Consider the following 18,998-nt stretch of genomic DNA (forward strand, 5'->3'; position numbering starts at 1 on the left):
AGCCACCTGACTGATTATTCCTGCTGGATACCCTGTAGCCTCATTGTCCATTAGTAATTAGCATTAGGCTATTCCTGTGAGTGCTAGTAGGGCTCTGTTCTGATTGGCCCCTGGTACTATTTAAGGCAGTGAGGACTGAACCTCACTGCCGGTTATAGCATCCTGTTCACAGTTCTGCTGCCTGCTTGTGCTCTCTCTGGTGTTTAACCTGTGACCGACCTCCCGTGTATGACCCTCGCTTGTTCCTGGACCTTGAACCTACGCTTCTGACCCTGACTATTTGCCTGTATTCCGGATTCTGCTCCTCTGCCTGTGCCCCTGATCTTTCGATTGTCCCTGGATTCCGAACCTGTGCTTGTGACCTCTGACCTTGGTTTACCCTGCCGGATCCCCACGCTGCTGTCCGCCAATCATTCCACTCCTGGGTTCTCCTTAGCCGGTATACGATTCTTGACCCTCAGTCAGCCTGCGGCCAAGTCTGTCCCCACCACTAGGGGCTCCAGCGAACACCAGGCTTTCGGAGTAGACTCCGCGTTTTACTGTGCTGGCTAGGGAGTTCCTAACATATAGCTCTTCTATTGTTTTCTGTCGCTGGTCGAAATAACAAAAACTAGTCTACTTGCCAGTATCTTGGCAAACTGCTTAATATTTACTTTGAGAAGAGCTTTCCTTTGGGATTACCACAGTATGTTCCCGAGTGAATGCCGCCTCAACCTTTTTGCCTTTCAGTATGGAATAAAAGAGATCAAGTCGCAGTGGAGATGTTCGCTGTAGGCTGGCATGTCCCTTTACAAATTCTATAAGGAATTTGTGGCATTTTTTTCGTGGGTCTTATATGGACATGTTCGGAACATCTTTTAAAATTTAAAGTAAAAAACTCCTAATGGCCGCAAAATCAATATTCAAAGCCCAATCGGAGTAATTGATCACTGCTGTATGGGCAAACTATTGCATTCCCAATAACTAGAAAATCGAAAACTAAAACATATATACAGCGATGGGATGGTCCTTTTTTGCTCTTTTTAAATACACATCATGTAATAAGAAAATCTTTTTATGGTTACATTAAAGTTAATAATTGCCCAATGGTGCACTAAATATATAAAAATATTGAGGAGTCCTAATATCCAAATCTAATATATATAGCAAAATAGGTGCTCTAATGATTTAATGTCAGGGTTTCATAATCCTCTAGTAAAAAACATACCAGCATGTGACAAGCAAAACTACCTATTTTCATATAGCAGATAAAGTCTCACCGATGAGATATATAGATCACACAATCCATCTATGACTTATTTAATTTTTTGTAATAGAAGAACCGATAAGCACTCATTAAAATACTGTCCGTGTTTATGCACAATCTGTTTCAAAAGATAAGTGGCATAAGGTTGGAGCAGTCACTCACCTATTGGCTAATACCTTGCAGTTATCTTCACATGTCCTGTTCCTTTTCACTCCTCCGTCTGGTTCTGGTAAAAGTCGTCCTCCGTCTCCATAAGACCATCCTCATTCAGCCGGTTAGACAACACGGTTTGTTCACATAGTGCATCTGTAATTGAAGATTATTTTGTGATCGGTATGTAACAGAATCACACCTATAGTATTGGAATCTCATGTCGCATAGTATATTTGGGGAGTTTTATTCGTAAGCTCTGGGTGCAGTGGTATAAATTCTGTCTCCCTGTAGCAATACAACTTGTGCCTTTTGGTGTCTTAACTATGGGTAGTGCTCTTTTGGGGGTATTGAAGCCATTTTCTAGGTAGTACTTTAAAGCTCATGGTAGGTGTGTATAGCTGTGATTTACTGTACTAAGGATACAGCATTTTCAGACGATTATCAGGCCAGTTAAACCATAAATCACTGTTCGGTCCGAAATCGCATTAGTGTGCATGCTGCAACGATCAATGTTTTATCGTTTCAAAGCATGTCGTATTCATTTTCTTTTTAAACTGAACTAAAAATCTTGTTCAACAATGGAATGATGTTCCAATTCTGCAGTGTGTACTCATGGCCGGCAGTGTTCATAGACCTCTATGAAGTGTGCAGAGTCGCAGTCTTTTCAGCCAATGGTAATGGCAGATGAAGAGCGCAGATCTGAAGGTAATTTTGTAAAACGGGTTTAGTGTGTACACCTGAATTGGTATGCTGATCAGGATTTTTTTTTCTAAATCCGTGCGTAAAATCAGTAACAATATTGCAGGGAAATAATTTGTATAGTGTGTACCCATCCTAAGGAGGGTTTCTATCTCTGCTACTGGATGGGGTGGGAGAATGGGGAAGGACATATAGAATAGGGCAGGTCGGGGAGAAGGTGACTGTAAGGCCTGGAAAGCAAACTCTGTCCTCAATTAGTGTTACGTGGTGCATAGCGTGAAATGAGAGGGGACTTTGGACTAGCAATCAGCAGGGTAGAATGGAAGGAGGAACATAGTATGTTAAGCAGCTGGAAGGTGAAGGTTTCCAGAACCAAGCATTAGAGTATGAGTGACAGTACTACTAATAGAGTGGACTAGTATTCTTGAAAGCAATAACAAAGGAATTACTTTGCTCTCAAAGGTGCAAAAATGTGTTTGTGTGAACCTAATGCTATAATTGCAAAGTGAGTCTCCAATGCTCAAAATGCCAGATGCTAATAAAGCGCCTGTTATCATCCCTGATGTTAAGGATAGGTTTACGTTGTTTTTTTTTTTTTATCCTAAATGGGCACTAGGAATTTGGTCTTGAGATAGTGTCTTCGGAGGAGTATTATAAACTAGAAGTAATTAATGGTATTCTGCCCATGTGATTTATAGTTTGCTATATGGCTTCTATACATTTGGTATCAATTATACATTTATTGGAGGAACACAGAAGAGATACATTGTGATTAAGATAAATCTTTTATTTTTTAAAAAAAACATCTATGTATCCCCAACCTAATGCTTATAACTATGCAGTGTTTAACATTGCCTATTGTGTTGTGGGTGGGCCCCCAGAAGATAGATCAAGTGAGAACATGGAGCTATGTATAAAAGTTTCAATTCATGCTTAAGTTCTCAGGGCATTGACACAGTAGTTTTTGTGTAGTAAACATCTTTAAGATTTGCAAAATATAAACTAATTACAGAACAAAAATATTTTTCGGTACCCTCTGTGTCACTAGACACACCTCTTAAGAGTGGAAGCAAGCACTGATATGTGAGTTTGCAAGGTATAAAACTGTGGCAGGGCTAGCCGATAGCTCCAGTAGTCAGCATAATAAACAAAGATAACTCATCTAAAGTCTTCAGGGACCCATATCAGGCCTTAGACCTGTCTAACATCCAGAAGATCTGGAAAATGCAGTAAGTGCTGGAGGTGTTATGCAAAGCCGTATTAATATTATTAAAAGGTCTGCTTTTCTTTAGAGTTAAGTGAGCTTTATCTTGATATATCAGAAAATTGTTTCCTCTACTTGGAGGAGAGGAAAGTTTTTCTAATTTAAGGCTAAAAATGTTTTTGAGGTTTATAGATGGATCTAGTCAGAACGTCATTAAAAGATCAACATCAACTAGGTTAGGATCCAGTAGCGCACAAAAAGTAAACACATTTTAGTTTTCCATCCTACATGGCAGCCATTAATTACCCTTCAAGCCTTTGGAAGTGACGAATTTATAAACACCCCGAGGTAGTGTATAGTGCATCTTATCCTCTTCCCATGTGTCCTTTCTATCTCTAACTGAAGATAGAGAGGACAGGTAGTAGTTTTGTTATCTTCTGTGTGTAGGTGCTTAATGCTTTAATAGTTCCGGTTACATAACTCTGGTAGTGCACGTTGAGGAGAAGGGCTTGCTTACCCATGGGCTGCTAGTTGTTACCTGTAGTAACAAACGCAGTGCAATGTAATGGGATTTTTGAGTTCAAGCAGCCAGAGAGCTCCCACTTTAATAAGCCCCTAATTTAGGAGTGCTTGTTTCTGGGTTTTAGTTAGCTATTTAGTAATACCCTTTCAATCTCCGTACTCTTGTAGAGCCTGTGGAAGGGAAGAAAGAAAGTTAAGACCAGCAGCATAGAGTCTGTGGAGCCTGTGAAAAGCCATTGTCAATGTCCCAGTAATTTAAGACTGGGAGAGCCTAGAAAATATAATTTGTGACTAATGAGAATTTGTATGCTATACAGAGTGTAAAGTGAACAAGGTCTCAGACATGTATTGTCTTAGAAGAGGGGTTTCCTGTAAGAATTGTACTGTTTGGAAAATGTGAATGAATCATCTAGTATTGAATCTGGGGAAATTAAAGAACCCAGATTAATTTGGATATTGTTGACATTCTGTGGACCGAGTGAAAATGTGCCAGCATAACCAGAGAAGAGCAAAACACATGGCATACCTTCAGTGATGAAAAGGTGAAAAAAGGGAGTTCATTTCTAAAAGTGGATGCAGAAATAGCCAGTTTTTGAAAGAGAACCTCTACTTCATTTGAACACAGTGGTCCTTGAAGAGATTCTATGGATAGGAAGAATGTTTTTTTTAAACAGTTTCATATTTCTTCTGGCGCTACCTTGATCAGTGGTAGCTATGGCTTCAATGACTAAAGCCCACAGTGTAAATGGTGAGACTCTTCTTACAGCACCTTACTCTTCTTCCACCCCACATCCACTTTCGCTCCCTCCTCCCCCCTGGGGGTCTCCCTGTCTTCCACGCCCCCCTTCTTGGGCCCCGTCATTTTCGGATCCTCCCTCCCCCTTCCCCGCCCTCTCTAGCTGTGCATTGAGCGTACTGAGTTGCTGTGTTTACTGTACTGTGCTGTCTCCCATTGTATTGTGATTTTGTTTGTCTCTGTACGGCGCTGCGGATGCCTTGTAGCGCCTTATAAATAAATATTAATAATAATAATAATAATACAGATGTGGAAAATATTAGTAGACCATGTTTTCTAAAAAGCATTTTAGTTTTGCAGAGAGGAATAGAATTCCTTTGTAACTTTTTATCCAGATCTACGGCTTCAATGGCACTAGCCAGATGATCTCTCTGGTTGCAGCAATAGACAGCATTCACTTGGTCTAAATAAAGTCTAACAATGCTCCCATTTGAAGGATTTTTGGTGACAAACTAGACCCCATGATTCAAGTTTTCTGAGTTAAATAGAACTGCTTGCTGCAGGATCGAAAGGTGAAGTATTTCCTTTTCTCGTCATCTCACAAACAGGCTGGCATATAATATACCATACGATATTACTGCTCAGTATTACTTCTATTCATTGACAATCCTGTTACTTTCAGTTTCAGATTTTTTTTTTTTTAAAGGTCCATTTACAATTGCAACTGTCTGGCTTGATTGTTGGTTTGTTTTGTTAAGAACAATTTATGGCACCTGTAACCGTTATGTCTTCCTGGCTGACTGTCGGGAAAACTTTAAAGGCAGACTGCATTTAATAGAATAAATGAGTATATGGCGCTACCGGTATGGTTGCTCAGGCTCATTCTAAAACTATATCTAATGGGAGCTGCTAGAATTGGGAGTTAACCAGGCTTCTTAATTGCAGTAAAAAAGGGATATAGTCTGCGCTTAGATTACCATGTAAGATGTTATGTTATCGTGTCTATGGAAATTACTATGTAAAGACAATGATCTGTCATTATATATAAAAGACCAAAAACTATGCTTGGGAGAAACGAAAGGAGTTACATTGTTGCTACAGATTAAATCATTAACTAAAAGTTCAACTGAGGAACTGCTGTCATACACTGTACCACTGTTGATCAATTTTCGTTGCTCACTCACTGGCTTTCATTAGCCCTACTGATCTCTAAATACACACAAGGCAAGATGGATCAGCTAGCCTATTAAGCTACATTGTGTACGCATTTATACACGCTAACATAGTAACCTGAGCACAGAATATGTATTTATTATAGCTGATTGACTTGCTGCTACTACCTCCAAAGCATATGAGAGGCAAATATCAATAAATCATAATTCATCTTCTTAAATGTAATAGGATTTTTTTTATTTTTTAAAGAATTTTCATTATAAATATAAAAAAGTTTTTTGAAGAATGTAGTAAGGTTTGATACAAGTATAGTTTAATAAGGATGGTTTGTGTTTACTATTTCATTTAAAAACTTTTTTTCTGTTTTGGCCTAGTACATAACTGTTTTTAAATTTAAATTAAATTAGATTTGTCCTTGGTGCATTAATTTAAGGCAAAAATCCCAAGCAAGTTTTGTTTTTTTTGTTTTTAATTTTTTTTTAACATCAATCACTGTGTTAAGCAAATTCAAGAGAAAGTGGTTAATTCCAAATTGTTCTTGTAGCATATTTCCGGCTGCTATTAATCATATATGATTCTGGACTATCATGGCAACTGCAGTCACATGGCACATGATATAGTAAGCAGAGAGGCTCTGAAAAGCCCCTCTGCACTGTGACCACCTCCTCTTCTCCCCTCTGACATCATATGACATGCAGCAAGCTTGCGTCCCTGCAGAAGACTGACTGTGTCTCTGTCTGACAGCCATGTATGTTTGCCAACCAGAAAGCTTTTGAAAAGGAGATAATGATTTGTTGGAGGATAGCTATGAAAAATGCATACTTAAAAGAAACTTAACATGCTTCTTAGAAATAAATCTGTGGATTTGCAATCTAACATAACTATACCAACCACTTTATTCCTGCATCTTCTTACCCCATAGAGGCTGATTGTATGCCTTGAGGAATCTCTCTACATACACAATATAAGAGATATGAAAGTCCTGCACACTATCCGAGAAACTCCACCAAACCCCGCAGGTATGTGTCCAATATGTTTCTTCAAATATCGGGCTGTCATTTTTGTCTGAAATCTTGAACTTTCCCTGTGCTTTCTTTTCTATGTATCTACAGTACAAATTAAAAACAACAATTTTAATTTATATTCTCCAAGACCCTGGATAGCCCCCCCTCCCCCACACCTAACCAGACAGGAAAAAAATATTCTAGCATTTGGGGTGGTTGTTTTATATACCACCAACAGATTAGGCAGCACTTCTAATATAACTGGTATTAGGTGCTCGGACTATTTAGACTAAATAGAATGGGTGATGCCATAAAACCACCAGCAGAGCACTTTTTGGTGGTGGTTCATTATTCTGTTTAGAGATAAATCTGCATTTTCACAGAAGCATTAAGCAGCTAATGGATAAGCCCAGGGTGCAGAGTTTACTTGGAACCCTGGTTTCCACCAGGGGCCCCGGAACAAGAGTGATGGATTTTGCTGTGAGATACCCCCAGTGCCGGTCTCCAGGCTTGTCTCGTTTAGGTGACTGCTGATAGCAGCATAGCTGTATTGAGGATTGTGTTTGTGGGTTGAGCCTACTGCTAAGCCTTAGTAATGAGCATCAGGTAGCTGTAAACATAGTCAAATAAACACCTACCACTGTTTACATTCATACCTTAAAATGATTGTGTTTTTAGTTTTGTTTTTTTAGTTGACCATTTTTGGACATTTCATTAGTTTTGGTGCTGTACTTTGAGATCTGACCAGTGTGTTGAGCGCTTCAGTAATAGTGGTGTATGTGGTCAGCAATACATGTTGCACTGTGTTTCTCATGCCACTTAAAAAAAAACAAAAAAAAAAAACCTCAAAATTGTTGTGTGCTGCCTTGATCAAATTAGGGCTGGCACAGGAGTTGGACAGTCCAGTGCCTTTATTGTCAAATTTTCATTTACAGCAAATGTGGAAAAAAGAAAGCAAGAGCAACACAAGCTGTATTATTTATATTAAAACATATAGTTAAAGGGGCGTGGCCTGGATCAGCATGGTGTAGGACGCTAGTTCCACGAGCTCCCGCATATTCCGTCATAATATATCCTATTTTATCCTCTACCCGACTTCTGCTTTACTGCATTTGTGCAGCCGATCACCACATACTTTCTGTCGAACCGGCGGTGTGAATTCTGAACCTCTCCGTGACTCTGCTCAGAGGGTGCAGCGGGAAGCGATCAGGGCTTCTTTGTTGGTTGCCGGCCTGACACTTCACTCATGTACGCTGATTTAAACCTGGTGATCCAGCGTGCATTTTCCCCTGTGTGCCACCTGAGTGTAGCCTTGTAATATTCTGGCTGTTCGTGAGATCTCCGCGGTGAAAGGGAGACATACCTTTTGGCACAAAGGCACTGCTGACGGGCGGAGGTGCAACACAGATCCTGCAATAGCTTACCCTGTGTCTCCGATTCTAACACCGGGACAGTGTTTTAAGTCTGCTGCCGGGACCCTGTTGTTGGTGTGGAGCTGGTCGGCGGGCTGTGCCCCACTGTTAGTCCTGTCTGTCCCGCTGGTTGAAGTGAGAGTACAGTGAACATTCGCCATCTTAGAAAATTACAGGCTGCGGACCAAAGCCTCTCGGTAGGTGCCTTCTATGCTAAGTAGGCTGATTGATTTCTATTTTCCTTATAAATCTGCAGCATATACCAGCATTTTACTGGATATTCCTACTGTGCAGGCAAACCTCACTGAGGTGAAATATTTTGTAAGAGAGTGATTGTGGGATACTCTCTGTGGGTTAGTGACTTTTCTTCATCATTCTGTATTGCTGTCTCAGGCAAAGAGGGGAAATAGGGGATTGAAAAGCCTGGACATTAACTGCTGTATATCCTGATATACTATACCTGCAGCGTTATGGGAAAGCACAACCCTGCAACCTCCGCAGCGGCTAAGTTGGAGTGCTATGGCCGCCAATCTACATCATCCGCCCCTAAAGATGCTGGGCGACCAGGTGCAGCACCAGACAATCCACCCTCTTTGTGTACGCAGCCCTCTGAAACTCCACCATCCCTACAGCAGATACTTCAGGCTATAAATACTAGTGAAAAGAAGGTCACAGATAGGATAGGTAAGGTGCAGGCAGACCTCTTATCCGACATGACCTTCAAAAAACATGGCAGCGTCTGGGAGAAGCGGAGCATAGAATTTCGTCCTTGGAAGACGCTGGCGCTCTGGTACAAAGGCAGATCGGAACTGGCGACTCAGTTAAGCCAATGTAAACAGAAATTCTCAGATATGGAAGGGCGGCTGAGGCACAGTAACCTGAGATTTGTGGGTCTTCCGGAAAAATCAGAGGGTAATAACCCTTAAGCCTTTTTGGAGAATTGGTTGATCCAAGAATTTGGGAAAGAAGCCTTCTCTACTCTTTTCTCAGTTGAAAGAGCACATCGCCTCCCCACTCAGGCACCGTCGCCAGGAGCTCCTCCTCGTACATTCATTGCAAAGATCTTACACTTCAAGGGCAGGGATGCTGTTCTTTGTTTGGTGCGACAACAAGGCCCTTTAAAGTATAACAACCATATTGTTTCAGTTTTCCCTGATTTTGTCATGGATGTACAAAAATCCAGATCCCAATTTGTTGCTGTTAAAAGAAGATTGAGGGATCTACAACTGCCATATGCCATGTTATACCCGGTGAGGCTGCGTGTATCAGCTGTTGGGAAGCAACACTTCTTCCAAGGATGCTGTCGACTAGTTGGATCGTAGACTACCAGCTGCAGACTTGGACACTTGAGAGCTTGAGTCTTAAATTTTTATTCTTTTTCCCTTTGTCTTCAATTTAATAATTGATGTTTCTAATAATGATTATACTTATTCATTACTCCTCTTAAATGGTTCTGAGGTAGAAAGTTTATTTACGCAGAATCGGTTGGAGGATTTAAAATACGGGAGATCTCCTGATAGTTATAGCTACTCTCTTAATTTTTTGCAATTAGATAGTTTAATTGGGGTAACCTTTACTAGTTTAGGGATCCAAGTGTACTCTAGCTGTTAGTGTTGTGCTGAGTATGCAGGGTGGGAAGGGATGGTTTGAACTGCGTATTTTGTTCTACACTTGTATTTTGTTTTCTTTAATTTGTCTTCATTATGTTCTTTGAATGTCAGCCGTGGAAATCTATGTTATGCTTTGTCAACGAAGTGTTGCGAGATCGGTGCGGGGCAGGTTCAGATTGCATTTAAATGCATAATGCGAAAATGTACTTTTGCCATGTGGATGTTATGCCTAAGCTATGCCGGGATTGTGCTTATGTGACCCTGCTATCCTCAGATATATGTTACCTAACATGTCATGGTAGGGGTTAGCCAGATGGTGGGGGGGGGGGGGCTCCGTCTGCTCACCTGGAATGTAAGAGGTTTGAATGAGAGGGTCGAGCGCAATTTGGTACTTTCTCAGCTTAAAAAATATACACCTGATGTTGTTTGTTTGGTGGAAATACATTTGCATGGTGGTAAAGTAATGGCACTTAAAAAACCATGGGTGGGGTGGGCATACCATTCTGTTCACTCGCCTAGCTCCAGGGGGGTTTCTTTATTAATAAAGAAAAATTAGCATTTTACTCTAGAATGTTTACAATTAGACCCGTATGGTAAATAAGAGCAATAATTGATTTTTCTCCAATAATAATTCTTGCTATATATATTCTTCCTTCATATGGTACAGAGGTATTTGGAAAGGCGGCATCCTTTATATCCCAATCGCCAGATACTCCCGTCATCTATATGGGGGACTTTAATATTGTTCCTGACCCTTTGCTTGACAGATGTAGACAGACTCTTGGAACGAGACCCTCGGGTTCCTCACGTCCAACTGCATTTTTTTAAACTCTTTCAGGAAATGGGGCTTTTGGTTGTCTGGCGAGTTCGTAATCCAGATGCGCAACAATTCTCGTCATTTTACCACATATAATACATTTTCCAGGATAGACTTTATCCTACTGTCCCCAATTTTGTCACCCCTAGTTTCCAAGATTGAATATTTGCCAAGATGTATATCAGATCATTCTCCTGTTTTAGTACAGTTAGATACCATAGTAGACAGGGGAACTCGTTTTTGAAAGTTGTACCCAGTCTGGTTGCAACCGATGGCGGGCGGTGCTGACCTCATAGTATTATGGAGGGTTATTTTGGTGATAATTCTTATGCCAATCCTGCCATGTTATGGGATTCATTTAAAGCCTTTTTGAGGGGAACACTTATAAAGAAAGTGGCAGATACTAAAAAATTCAATCGCTCTAGTGAGGTGGAACTGGAACAATCTTGTAGAAATTTAGAGTCCACATATTTATTGTCACGGTCAATGGAGGATAGAGTCCAGTGGCTGGATGCACAGCAAAAATGGTCAGACTTTCTGTTGGACAAATCAAAAAGGAGGTTGCTATTTGCTAGACACGCACAATACTCAACGGCGGATATGGGTGGCAGTTATCTGTCCTGTTTATCTCGGGAGGAAAGGGATAGTAGAGTAATTGCAGACATTCATGATCAAAAATGGAGTGAAACAATACGCAGGGGTGGATATTGCTAACTCCTTTTTGCAATACTACAAAGAACTGTATGCTTCGAAAGTATCCTTTAGGAAGTCGGAGCTTGATTCATATTTAGATTCTATTTAACTCCCTAGTTTAACTAGTGATTCTGTTGCCTTCTTGGATGCCCCTCTCACACTTGAAGAAGTTGAAATGGCAATTAAATCTTTCCCCAATGGGAAGTCCCCGGGATCAGATGGTATTCCAGTGGAATTGTATAAAACAAAATTGTCCCACAATTGCACGCTCACTATGCCAGAATACTGGAGTCAGATGTAATGGCTGCTACAATGTCAGAGGCCTTAATTGTTGTATTGCCCAAACCAGGGAAAAATCCTTTGTACACAGATTCATATCGTCCAATTTCTCTATTGGGTTCTGATGTTAAAATCCTTGCTAAAATTTTGGCCACAAGACTTAATTTGGTTATTACGGAAATTATTCATCCAGACCAGACGGGATTTATGCCATGTAGATCTACTACGATTAATTTGAGGTGTTTATTTACACAACTGCAGATGGCTCACTTTGCTGAGCCGGGGGCCGCGGTGGTATCTTTGGATGCTGTCAAGGCCTTCGATTCGTGTGGGTTTACTTATGGGAGGTTTTGAAAAGGTTTGGCTTTGGACCGACATTCATCCGTTGGCTTCAACTGTTGTATAGTGCCCCTGTAGCGCGGGTATGTGTGAATGGATATACCTCAGCCCCGTTTGATTTGGGTAGAGGCACCCGTCAAGGGTGTCCTTTATCTCCGGCTCTATTCACCAAAGCCATTGAACCATTAGCATCTGAGTATACAGGGCCTCCCTGCTGAGGAGGCTACAGACACTATTGCTTTATATGCGGACGACATGCTGCTGTTTTTTTCTGAGGCGGATGGTTCCCTTGATAATTTATTGGGAGACGGTTGATAATTTTGGACACTATTCAGGAGTTAAAATTAACTGGAATAAATCTATTATTTTTCCAGTACATGGTATTCTTCCAAGCAGGCCCAGGCAATTTGTTTCCGCCCCTTCCCCTCTCGGCGGCTATATATATAATTATGTCTTATTTTATGAGGCTAATATCATATTAACAGTAATTGACCAGCAAAAAAAAAACGTTATGCCGCACAGTAGTGCCCCAGTTCACATCATACCTCATAATTGTGCCCCCAATTCATCTTATGCCACATAGTTGTGCCCCCAATTCATACTTTGCCACAGTTGCCCAAAGAAACACATAGTATGCCACAGTTGCCCCCAGAAATACATAGTATTTCACAGTTGCCCCCAGAAATACATAGTATGCCACAGTTGCCCACAGAAATACATAGTATGCCACAGTTGCCCACAGAAATACATAATATGCCACAGTTGCCCACAGAAATACATAGTATGCCACAGTTGCCCCCAGAATTACATAGTATGCCACAGTTGCCCCCAGAATTGCATAGTATGCCACAGTTGCCCCCAGAAATACATAGTATGCCACAGTTGCCCCCAGAAATACATATTTCACAGTTGCCCCCAATACCTTTTATGCCACAGTAATGCCCCCTTCTCTTCACACTTCAAAGTGCCTCAAAATATTTTTTAGATACAGAAAAAATGCCCCCAATGACTCTTATGGCCTCAGAATTGCATCCAAAATTTTATTAGGGCACTAATAAATTAATAAAAAAATATATAATTTTATACTTACCTCTGCCAGGCGTCCGCAAAGGTGCTTGGGAGCAACTGTGCAGCCAACACTGAACTGCGCAAGCGCAGCAGTTCAGCTCTTCTCCGGCTTGCCAACCCCGGTCCTAGTGCTCTGAAAAACGGCTGACGCATGTTATGTAATGTTATGTTTTGTCTTTAATTTTGTTTGTTTTTGTACATTCATCTTTTATATGTACTAAAACACAATAAAACAGTACCTGATTAAAAAAACCGAAAAACATATAGTTAAAGCTGTAGCTGGTGCACACTCAGGTGGCAGATACTAATAGTAATACTAGATACTAATAGATAATTTTGACAATAGCCAACTCACTAGAACTGGAATAGTCTTGAAATCAACAAGGTGATGAAGAGGGAAATGCCGAAAATAGTTTGTGTGTCAGAGCACCTTTTTGTTACCATTCTTCATCTTGATGGTCTGTTTTGTTCTATGATTTGCAGTTTAGCCAATAAGATAATCCGAATCCTCACAGCAGTGCATAACATTTCAGGAGCTCTGTGTTCATCTCCTGGTAGGTAGTGATCTGTCCACTAGTGATCGTGTGAGGACAGGAGCAGTTTCACAATGAGTGGAGGAGAATAGAAGTAAAAAGAGTGTTATAGACTGAGTTAAGCTGGGTACACACTACAGTAAATTTCTCCCTAAGATATCTGTAACGATTTTACCAGTGACTGAATGTCCCGATGAACAATGCTGATTTATGATTTAACTACACGATTTACCTTCCGATCTGTGCTCCTCATCTGCTGAAAAGATTGTGACTGTAAACTCTATGTAAATCTGCCTACAATGCTAGTAGTGAGTGCATAAACACTTCAGAATTTGCCCTACATCATTTATAGTGATTTTTAGGCAGTTTATAAAATCAAATCGAACAATTGGATGTGCTTTGGTAAGATAAAATGTGATCATGAGAATGTACACACTAATGCAATATCGGATTCAACAGCCATTTATTATGTAATTGGCACTATAATTAGGTGAAAAACCTGTAGTGTGTACCCAGCTTTAGATAGTTGAGAAAACACAGATTAGTGATGTGAGGATTCTTTCAATCTGATGTATGAAATTTAAATTCGTATGTTCAAGTTGTTTAATTTCTATATCTAATACATGGTGCTTCAAATTGAATTCTGAAATAATAAATAATCTGGAGAACAAATCATTGTGGAATATAGATCCCATGCATCTATAACGATATATCTAAGAAGATTAAATCAACGGGTTTATCTATTAGATTATCTGCACACAGCAGTTTTCTATCCCCTTCGTTCTGGTTTTTGTTAGGTGAACTGGAGAGAGACTGATATTCAGATATCACTGATCTTTGTGGAGCAATGAAATTGTAGTTAATGTTTTAATTTACCTGATTTTTTTTGTTATCCATCTCTGTAAAGTGCTTTTATGTACTCTGTCATTCCGTAGAGATAAGTGAACTCTGTGCAAGTATCTGTTTTACACAACCCACAAACCTACATATGATGTGCCTGGTTCATACAGCTCCCACTAAGCACTGGGACCTGGAGTTTTTGCAACTGCTCTGCCAGTCTGTACTTCACAGACTTTTTACCAGTGCTTCATCCTCTGTTCATACAGAAACTGTTATTGGTGTCCTATCCTGTACCTACTTGCTGCCAATATTTCTACTCAGTGTTATTTGACTACAAGTCTCAATATCTAGGACTACTTCCAGTTACAGTATTTATCCTATTTTTGCATTCTGTCAGAATTTATCAAACCCAGTCCTCATGGACCACTAACAGTGCAGATCTTCCAGGTTACAAGTGAAATAATTATACCACCTGTGGAGCTTTCAAAATGTGTCAGTCAGCAATGAATACACCTGTGCTCCAGCAAAGTGATATGGAAAACATGCACTGTTAGGGGTCCCTGGGGACCAAGTTTGGGGAACACTGTTCCCCATTTTTATAAAAGTGCTCTTGTCCAATCAATGGGGAGGTTTCTCTTTTCTTGTCACACTCCTTGTAACATCTCGTGAAGAGAGATAACAACTTCAAAAAATCTTAATAACCTACAAATCCTATAAATTTCCAAGCATCTCTAACAGTGGCAATTGTAGGGCAATCAGTCACTGCTTTGTTTTCTTCAGGATTTGTAATATCTCCAGCTGTGCTTAAAACATACCCTAAATAATTTAGTTAGGACTATAGTTGATGACTCTTTGAAGTCTTTATTTTCAGTTTGAAAACATTTTACAGGGGGTGTTTATAGTTTTTTTTTTTTAAATAAATAATGTCTTCTGGATAGAAGACATAGGAAAATTGTTGTTTCCCAAGCCGTATCTTTCAGCCTTTGGAATGTCTGCGTCACATTCCATAGCCCAAAAGGCATCCAAGTAAATTCAGACAGTCCCAGGAGTGATGAAGGCTGTTTTTTCTCGATCTTCTGGTGCCATATGAATTTTTCAGTATCCATTAGTGAAATCTGCCATCGAAAAGTATGCATCTAATTTCGGAGGTTTTAGTAAAGTATTAGCTGCTTTGTGTGTTTATATTCTGTTTTTTATAATTTTTGGAGAAATGTTCTTACCACAGAATTTGTCTTTCTTCATTGACATTGACCTTTTTTTCATTTCTTTCACTGACAAATTGCTTGTCATGTATAGAACTCTTTTACTAATAGAGATGTATATGCCAGTGGTGATATAATGTTCGATTGCTTCAACTTTTCTGTAGTCCTATAGGGAATGGCTGTAAACCTGATCATGTTTCTTTACCTCTTGAAGAACAACTTCTCACCAGTCTATGGAACTTTCTATACTTTTAATATTAATATAAATATATTTGTACTAAATTGATATATATACTCGTTTTGATAAATTTCTTAATATTGTTAATACTTTGCATTTTGGTAGGTCCGTTCTTTTTGCATTACCAAAGCAATCGTTTGTTGTTGTTTTTGTATTTTCTCAAAAATACTTGCTATTTTATTCTGTGGGGGGTATTCCATTAGTAGGTTAACCTTACCATTGTTTTTTTAGAATCATTATCAAGGTTCAATTTTTAATTATTTTGTTAGTAAATACCTCAAATTTAATATTCCATGACAGAAAAAAAATTGCAGCACAATTTATTGTCTTAAATCATTGTGGAAATTAATGTTTGTTGCTACTTACTGAAGAAGTTTTGTTTCCAAAATTGCCACTATTACATATGCATCAGCTATTTATGTTCTGCAAGTTCTTGGTGAGTCTGGATGCTGTTTAAAGTGTTTAATTTAAGATTCATCTGAGAGTTTGTTTGAAAAGGTAAGTTTTTATATAAAGTATTTCTTGCAAAAACAAAGTGCTTTAATTGTCCTGCCCGTACAAAAAACACAGGAGCGGCCCTCCAGCCTTGAAATAGAACATATAGAGGAAGGAGGGAGTGCAGCGCGTGCACTCCCTCCTCCTTCTCCAGGTATGCCACGTAACCTCTATGTACTGTGCAGAGGAAGTAAGGTGACACAGAAGTTTGCTGCCATGTTCTAATAAGAAAGGTAGATGTCGGCTGAGGGGCCGCAAGAGAAGGCTTGAAGGACTTTCTGTTACCCATCGTTGGTGTAAACCTTAGTGGTTTATGTTGCGGTGGTTTAAATGGTAGGTGTTTGTAGGGTACTGCCAGTATATCGTGTCTAGATGAGAATAGTGTGAAGATAAAATGTTATTTTAAAGAGGGTTAGAAATTTTGCTCTGATAAAAGCCGTTGTTTATAAGGTGTCGTATTTATGTGTGTTTAATTGTGGGGCTTCTCTGTGATGAGGCATTCAGTTGTCCTGAAGGTGTATTAAACCTTCTAAATGATGCTGGCAGTGTGCTGTGCCTTTCTGAAGGAATGGTCCTTTTACAGATTTTCTATACGAACACACTTATCTAAGACTTGTATTACTAATCTCTTCTGTCTTCTAATACTAAATGTTCTAATACTAAATGTTTCTTCACATCATTTACAAATACTTACTGCCAAACTGCTGATGGTCTTTCCTGTCACTTCAAGGATAAGATGAGCACAGTCAGGCAGGACATTCTATCACAATCTCCCAGCAGCACATTTCCCAGTGTTTGCCTACTCTGCTACACACCTGCCCCCTACTTCAACCTGCGACTGCAGAAAGTCTTCATGTGTCTTATATATACGTCTTGTATTCCCAACCTACAACTTGTCCTCATAATCCCATTAATTTGTGTCCTGCTTTGGTTTCTCACTGAAATCTTTAATCTGTTACCTCTTTCACCTTTCTATCATATATTGGATACTCCCATCCTAAAAATGTCATACCTCAATAACTCATGTGCTGCAATCTGCCCCCTCCCCCCAGTGTTTAACTTCACTTTTGCTTCAAAATTACTTGAATGCCTGCTTTATGCTTCCTAAAATATAATTATTTCCCAAGTAACTTTTAGCCAGATCCTTTTTTAAATATACATTTCATGCACTGTATTCCACTGAAACAGTTCTCATAAGTGTCTGAGGAAGCTAAAGCCAAAGGTCATTACATCATTTTAATACTCCTGGCCTTTTTGCTACTTTCAGAAAAGTTGATGATCACCATCTCGTTTAAAATGTCAGCTGCTTTGCTCTACCTTTATTTCCACCTATTTTTGCAAACATTTTTATAGACCTTACTTCCCTGCTACCTGTGTACATTGGGGTGCCCCTGTGTGCACTGTTAGGTGGTCGTCTTCACTCTCTATATTTTCAACTTTAAAACATGATCAGTAGGTTTAGCTTTCAGTACCACTTCTATGTGGACAATACTGAACTGTATCTCCTCCCATGAACAATTTCCCTCCGTTATGACTAACCTATCTGAGTTGGTTTTCTCCTCTGTAATTTCAACCCTGTGCATGAAACTTCATCTTTAAGATCACATTTCTTTTGTTTTCACAGTCTACTTGCTCCTTTATCTTTTCATATCATACAACCTCATATATCTAGCCATGTAATGAACTCTACCACCATTCCCATTTGTCAAACTTGGTGCCTTGGAGTTGATTTTGCTTCTACCATGTGTGACAGAATGGATCGACTATGCCACCCTGTCTGTTGCTGGGAACCAGCTAGGCTTACTTAGCCACTGTTCCATTTTGTTATCCCAAATGCGCCCTCTAAGCGCAGTAGGAGGAGCTTACAAATGCTGCGACCACTGGACTCCTTACCAGCATCCAGTACCGGGTTTCTTCTGGGTAACTGATGCTGCTAGTGTACTCCGTTACTGGTGTACCTGGGCTGGTACCCCTGACCTCTTCCTATGGATCAGGGTTGCTGTGGATGGATTCCCCCTGACCTATCACACTGGCCAGAGCTGCTGTGTAGCGGGTAGAGCGGTGGTACTAGAAAGCTGGCTCCAAACCTCAGAAACATCCGGGTACAAATTAGAGTTGGGTCTAATCTGTAGGTCACAGGGATAGAGAAGTTTCCAAGCAGGTCTTTGAAGCAAGTGATGTTTATTTGCTCACCCTGGTTGAAGGTACCAGGGAGCAGGTCAGATGAAACAAGAACAACAATTTTCAATATAAAACAGTGCTTTTTATACAGTTTTTAGACACAGCTTCACAGGGTTATCCAGCCCCCTGAGGTCTGAACTGTTTTTAGAATCAGGACGCAATGTGTTTACCCTAACATGGATTTACATGCAATGCAAAGCTAACAATATTTACACTTCACAGGAAATCACAGCAAGTTTTAGGATATCACAGATCTTGTTTTAGACACAGAAGATCTAACCGCAAGTCTTATTAAACCTTCGTGTACCTTCAGGTGCTGGACCCTTGCACATCAAAGGGTCTAATTAACATGATATTAACATGGGTCCTTACTTCAGACAGTTGCAGAATACACATTCCCAAATAGAGATTACAAAACCCCAAACAAGTCATTTCCCTACAAAAATACATAAAAGACTTCCTCAACAAAGGCTTATTGCATCAGGTATATACCTCAGAAATAATGCATTTCCTCGAGCAAAGTTAAAACAAAAAAACAAATTTCTTCCCCTGGT

At 39.9% G+C, this 18,998-nt stretch overlaps 1 protein-coding gene across 3 annotated transcripts in view; it reads left to right on the top strand.

Moving 5' to 3' along the window:
- The window catches only part of WIPI2 (WD repeat domain, phosphoinositide interacting 2), a 289,569-nt gene that overhangs the window by 184,988 nt on the left and 85,583 nt on the right, over positions 1-18,998 (top strand). For 2 of the 3 annotated variants that reach the window (XM_075179984.1, XM_075179982.1), the window contains exon 2: positions 6,656-6,752. In XM_075179984.1, the coding sequence (XP_075036085.1) occupies positions 6,707-6,752 (46 nt within the window). In that variant the 5' untranslated portion in view covers positions 6,656-6,706. Of the gene's footprint in view, positions 1-6,655; positions 6,753-18,998 lie in introns of those variants that run through there. The other variant, XM_075179983.1, reaches the window with a different exon arrangement.

The sequence above is a fragment of the Mixophyes fleayi genome, chromosome 7, assembly GCF_038048845.1.
Source record: "Mixophyes fleayi isolate aMixFle1 chromosome 7, aMixFle1.hap1, whole genome shotgun sequence".
Lineage (NCBI taxonomy): Eukaryota > Metazoa > Chordata > Amphibia > Anura > Limnodynastidae > Mixophyes > Mixophyes fleayi.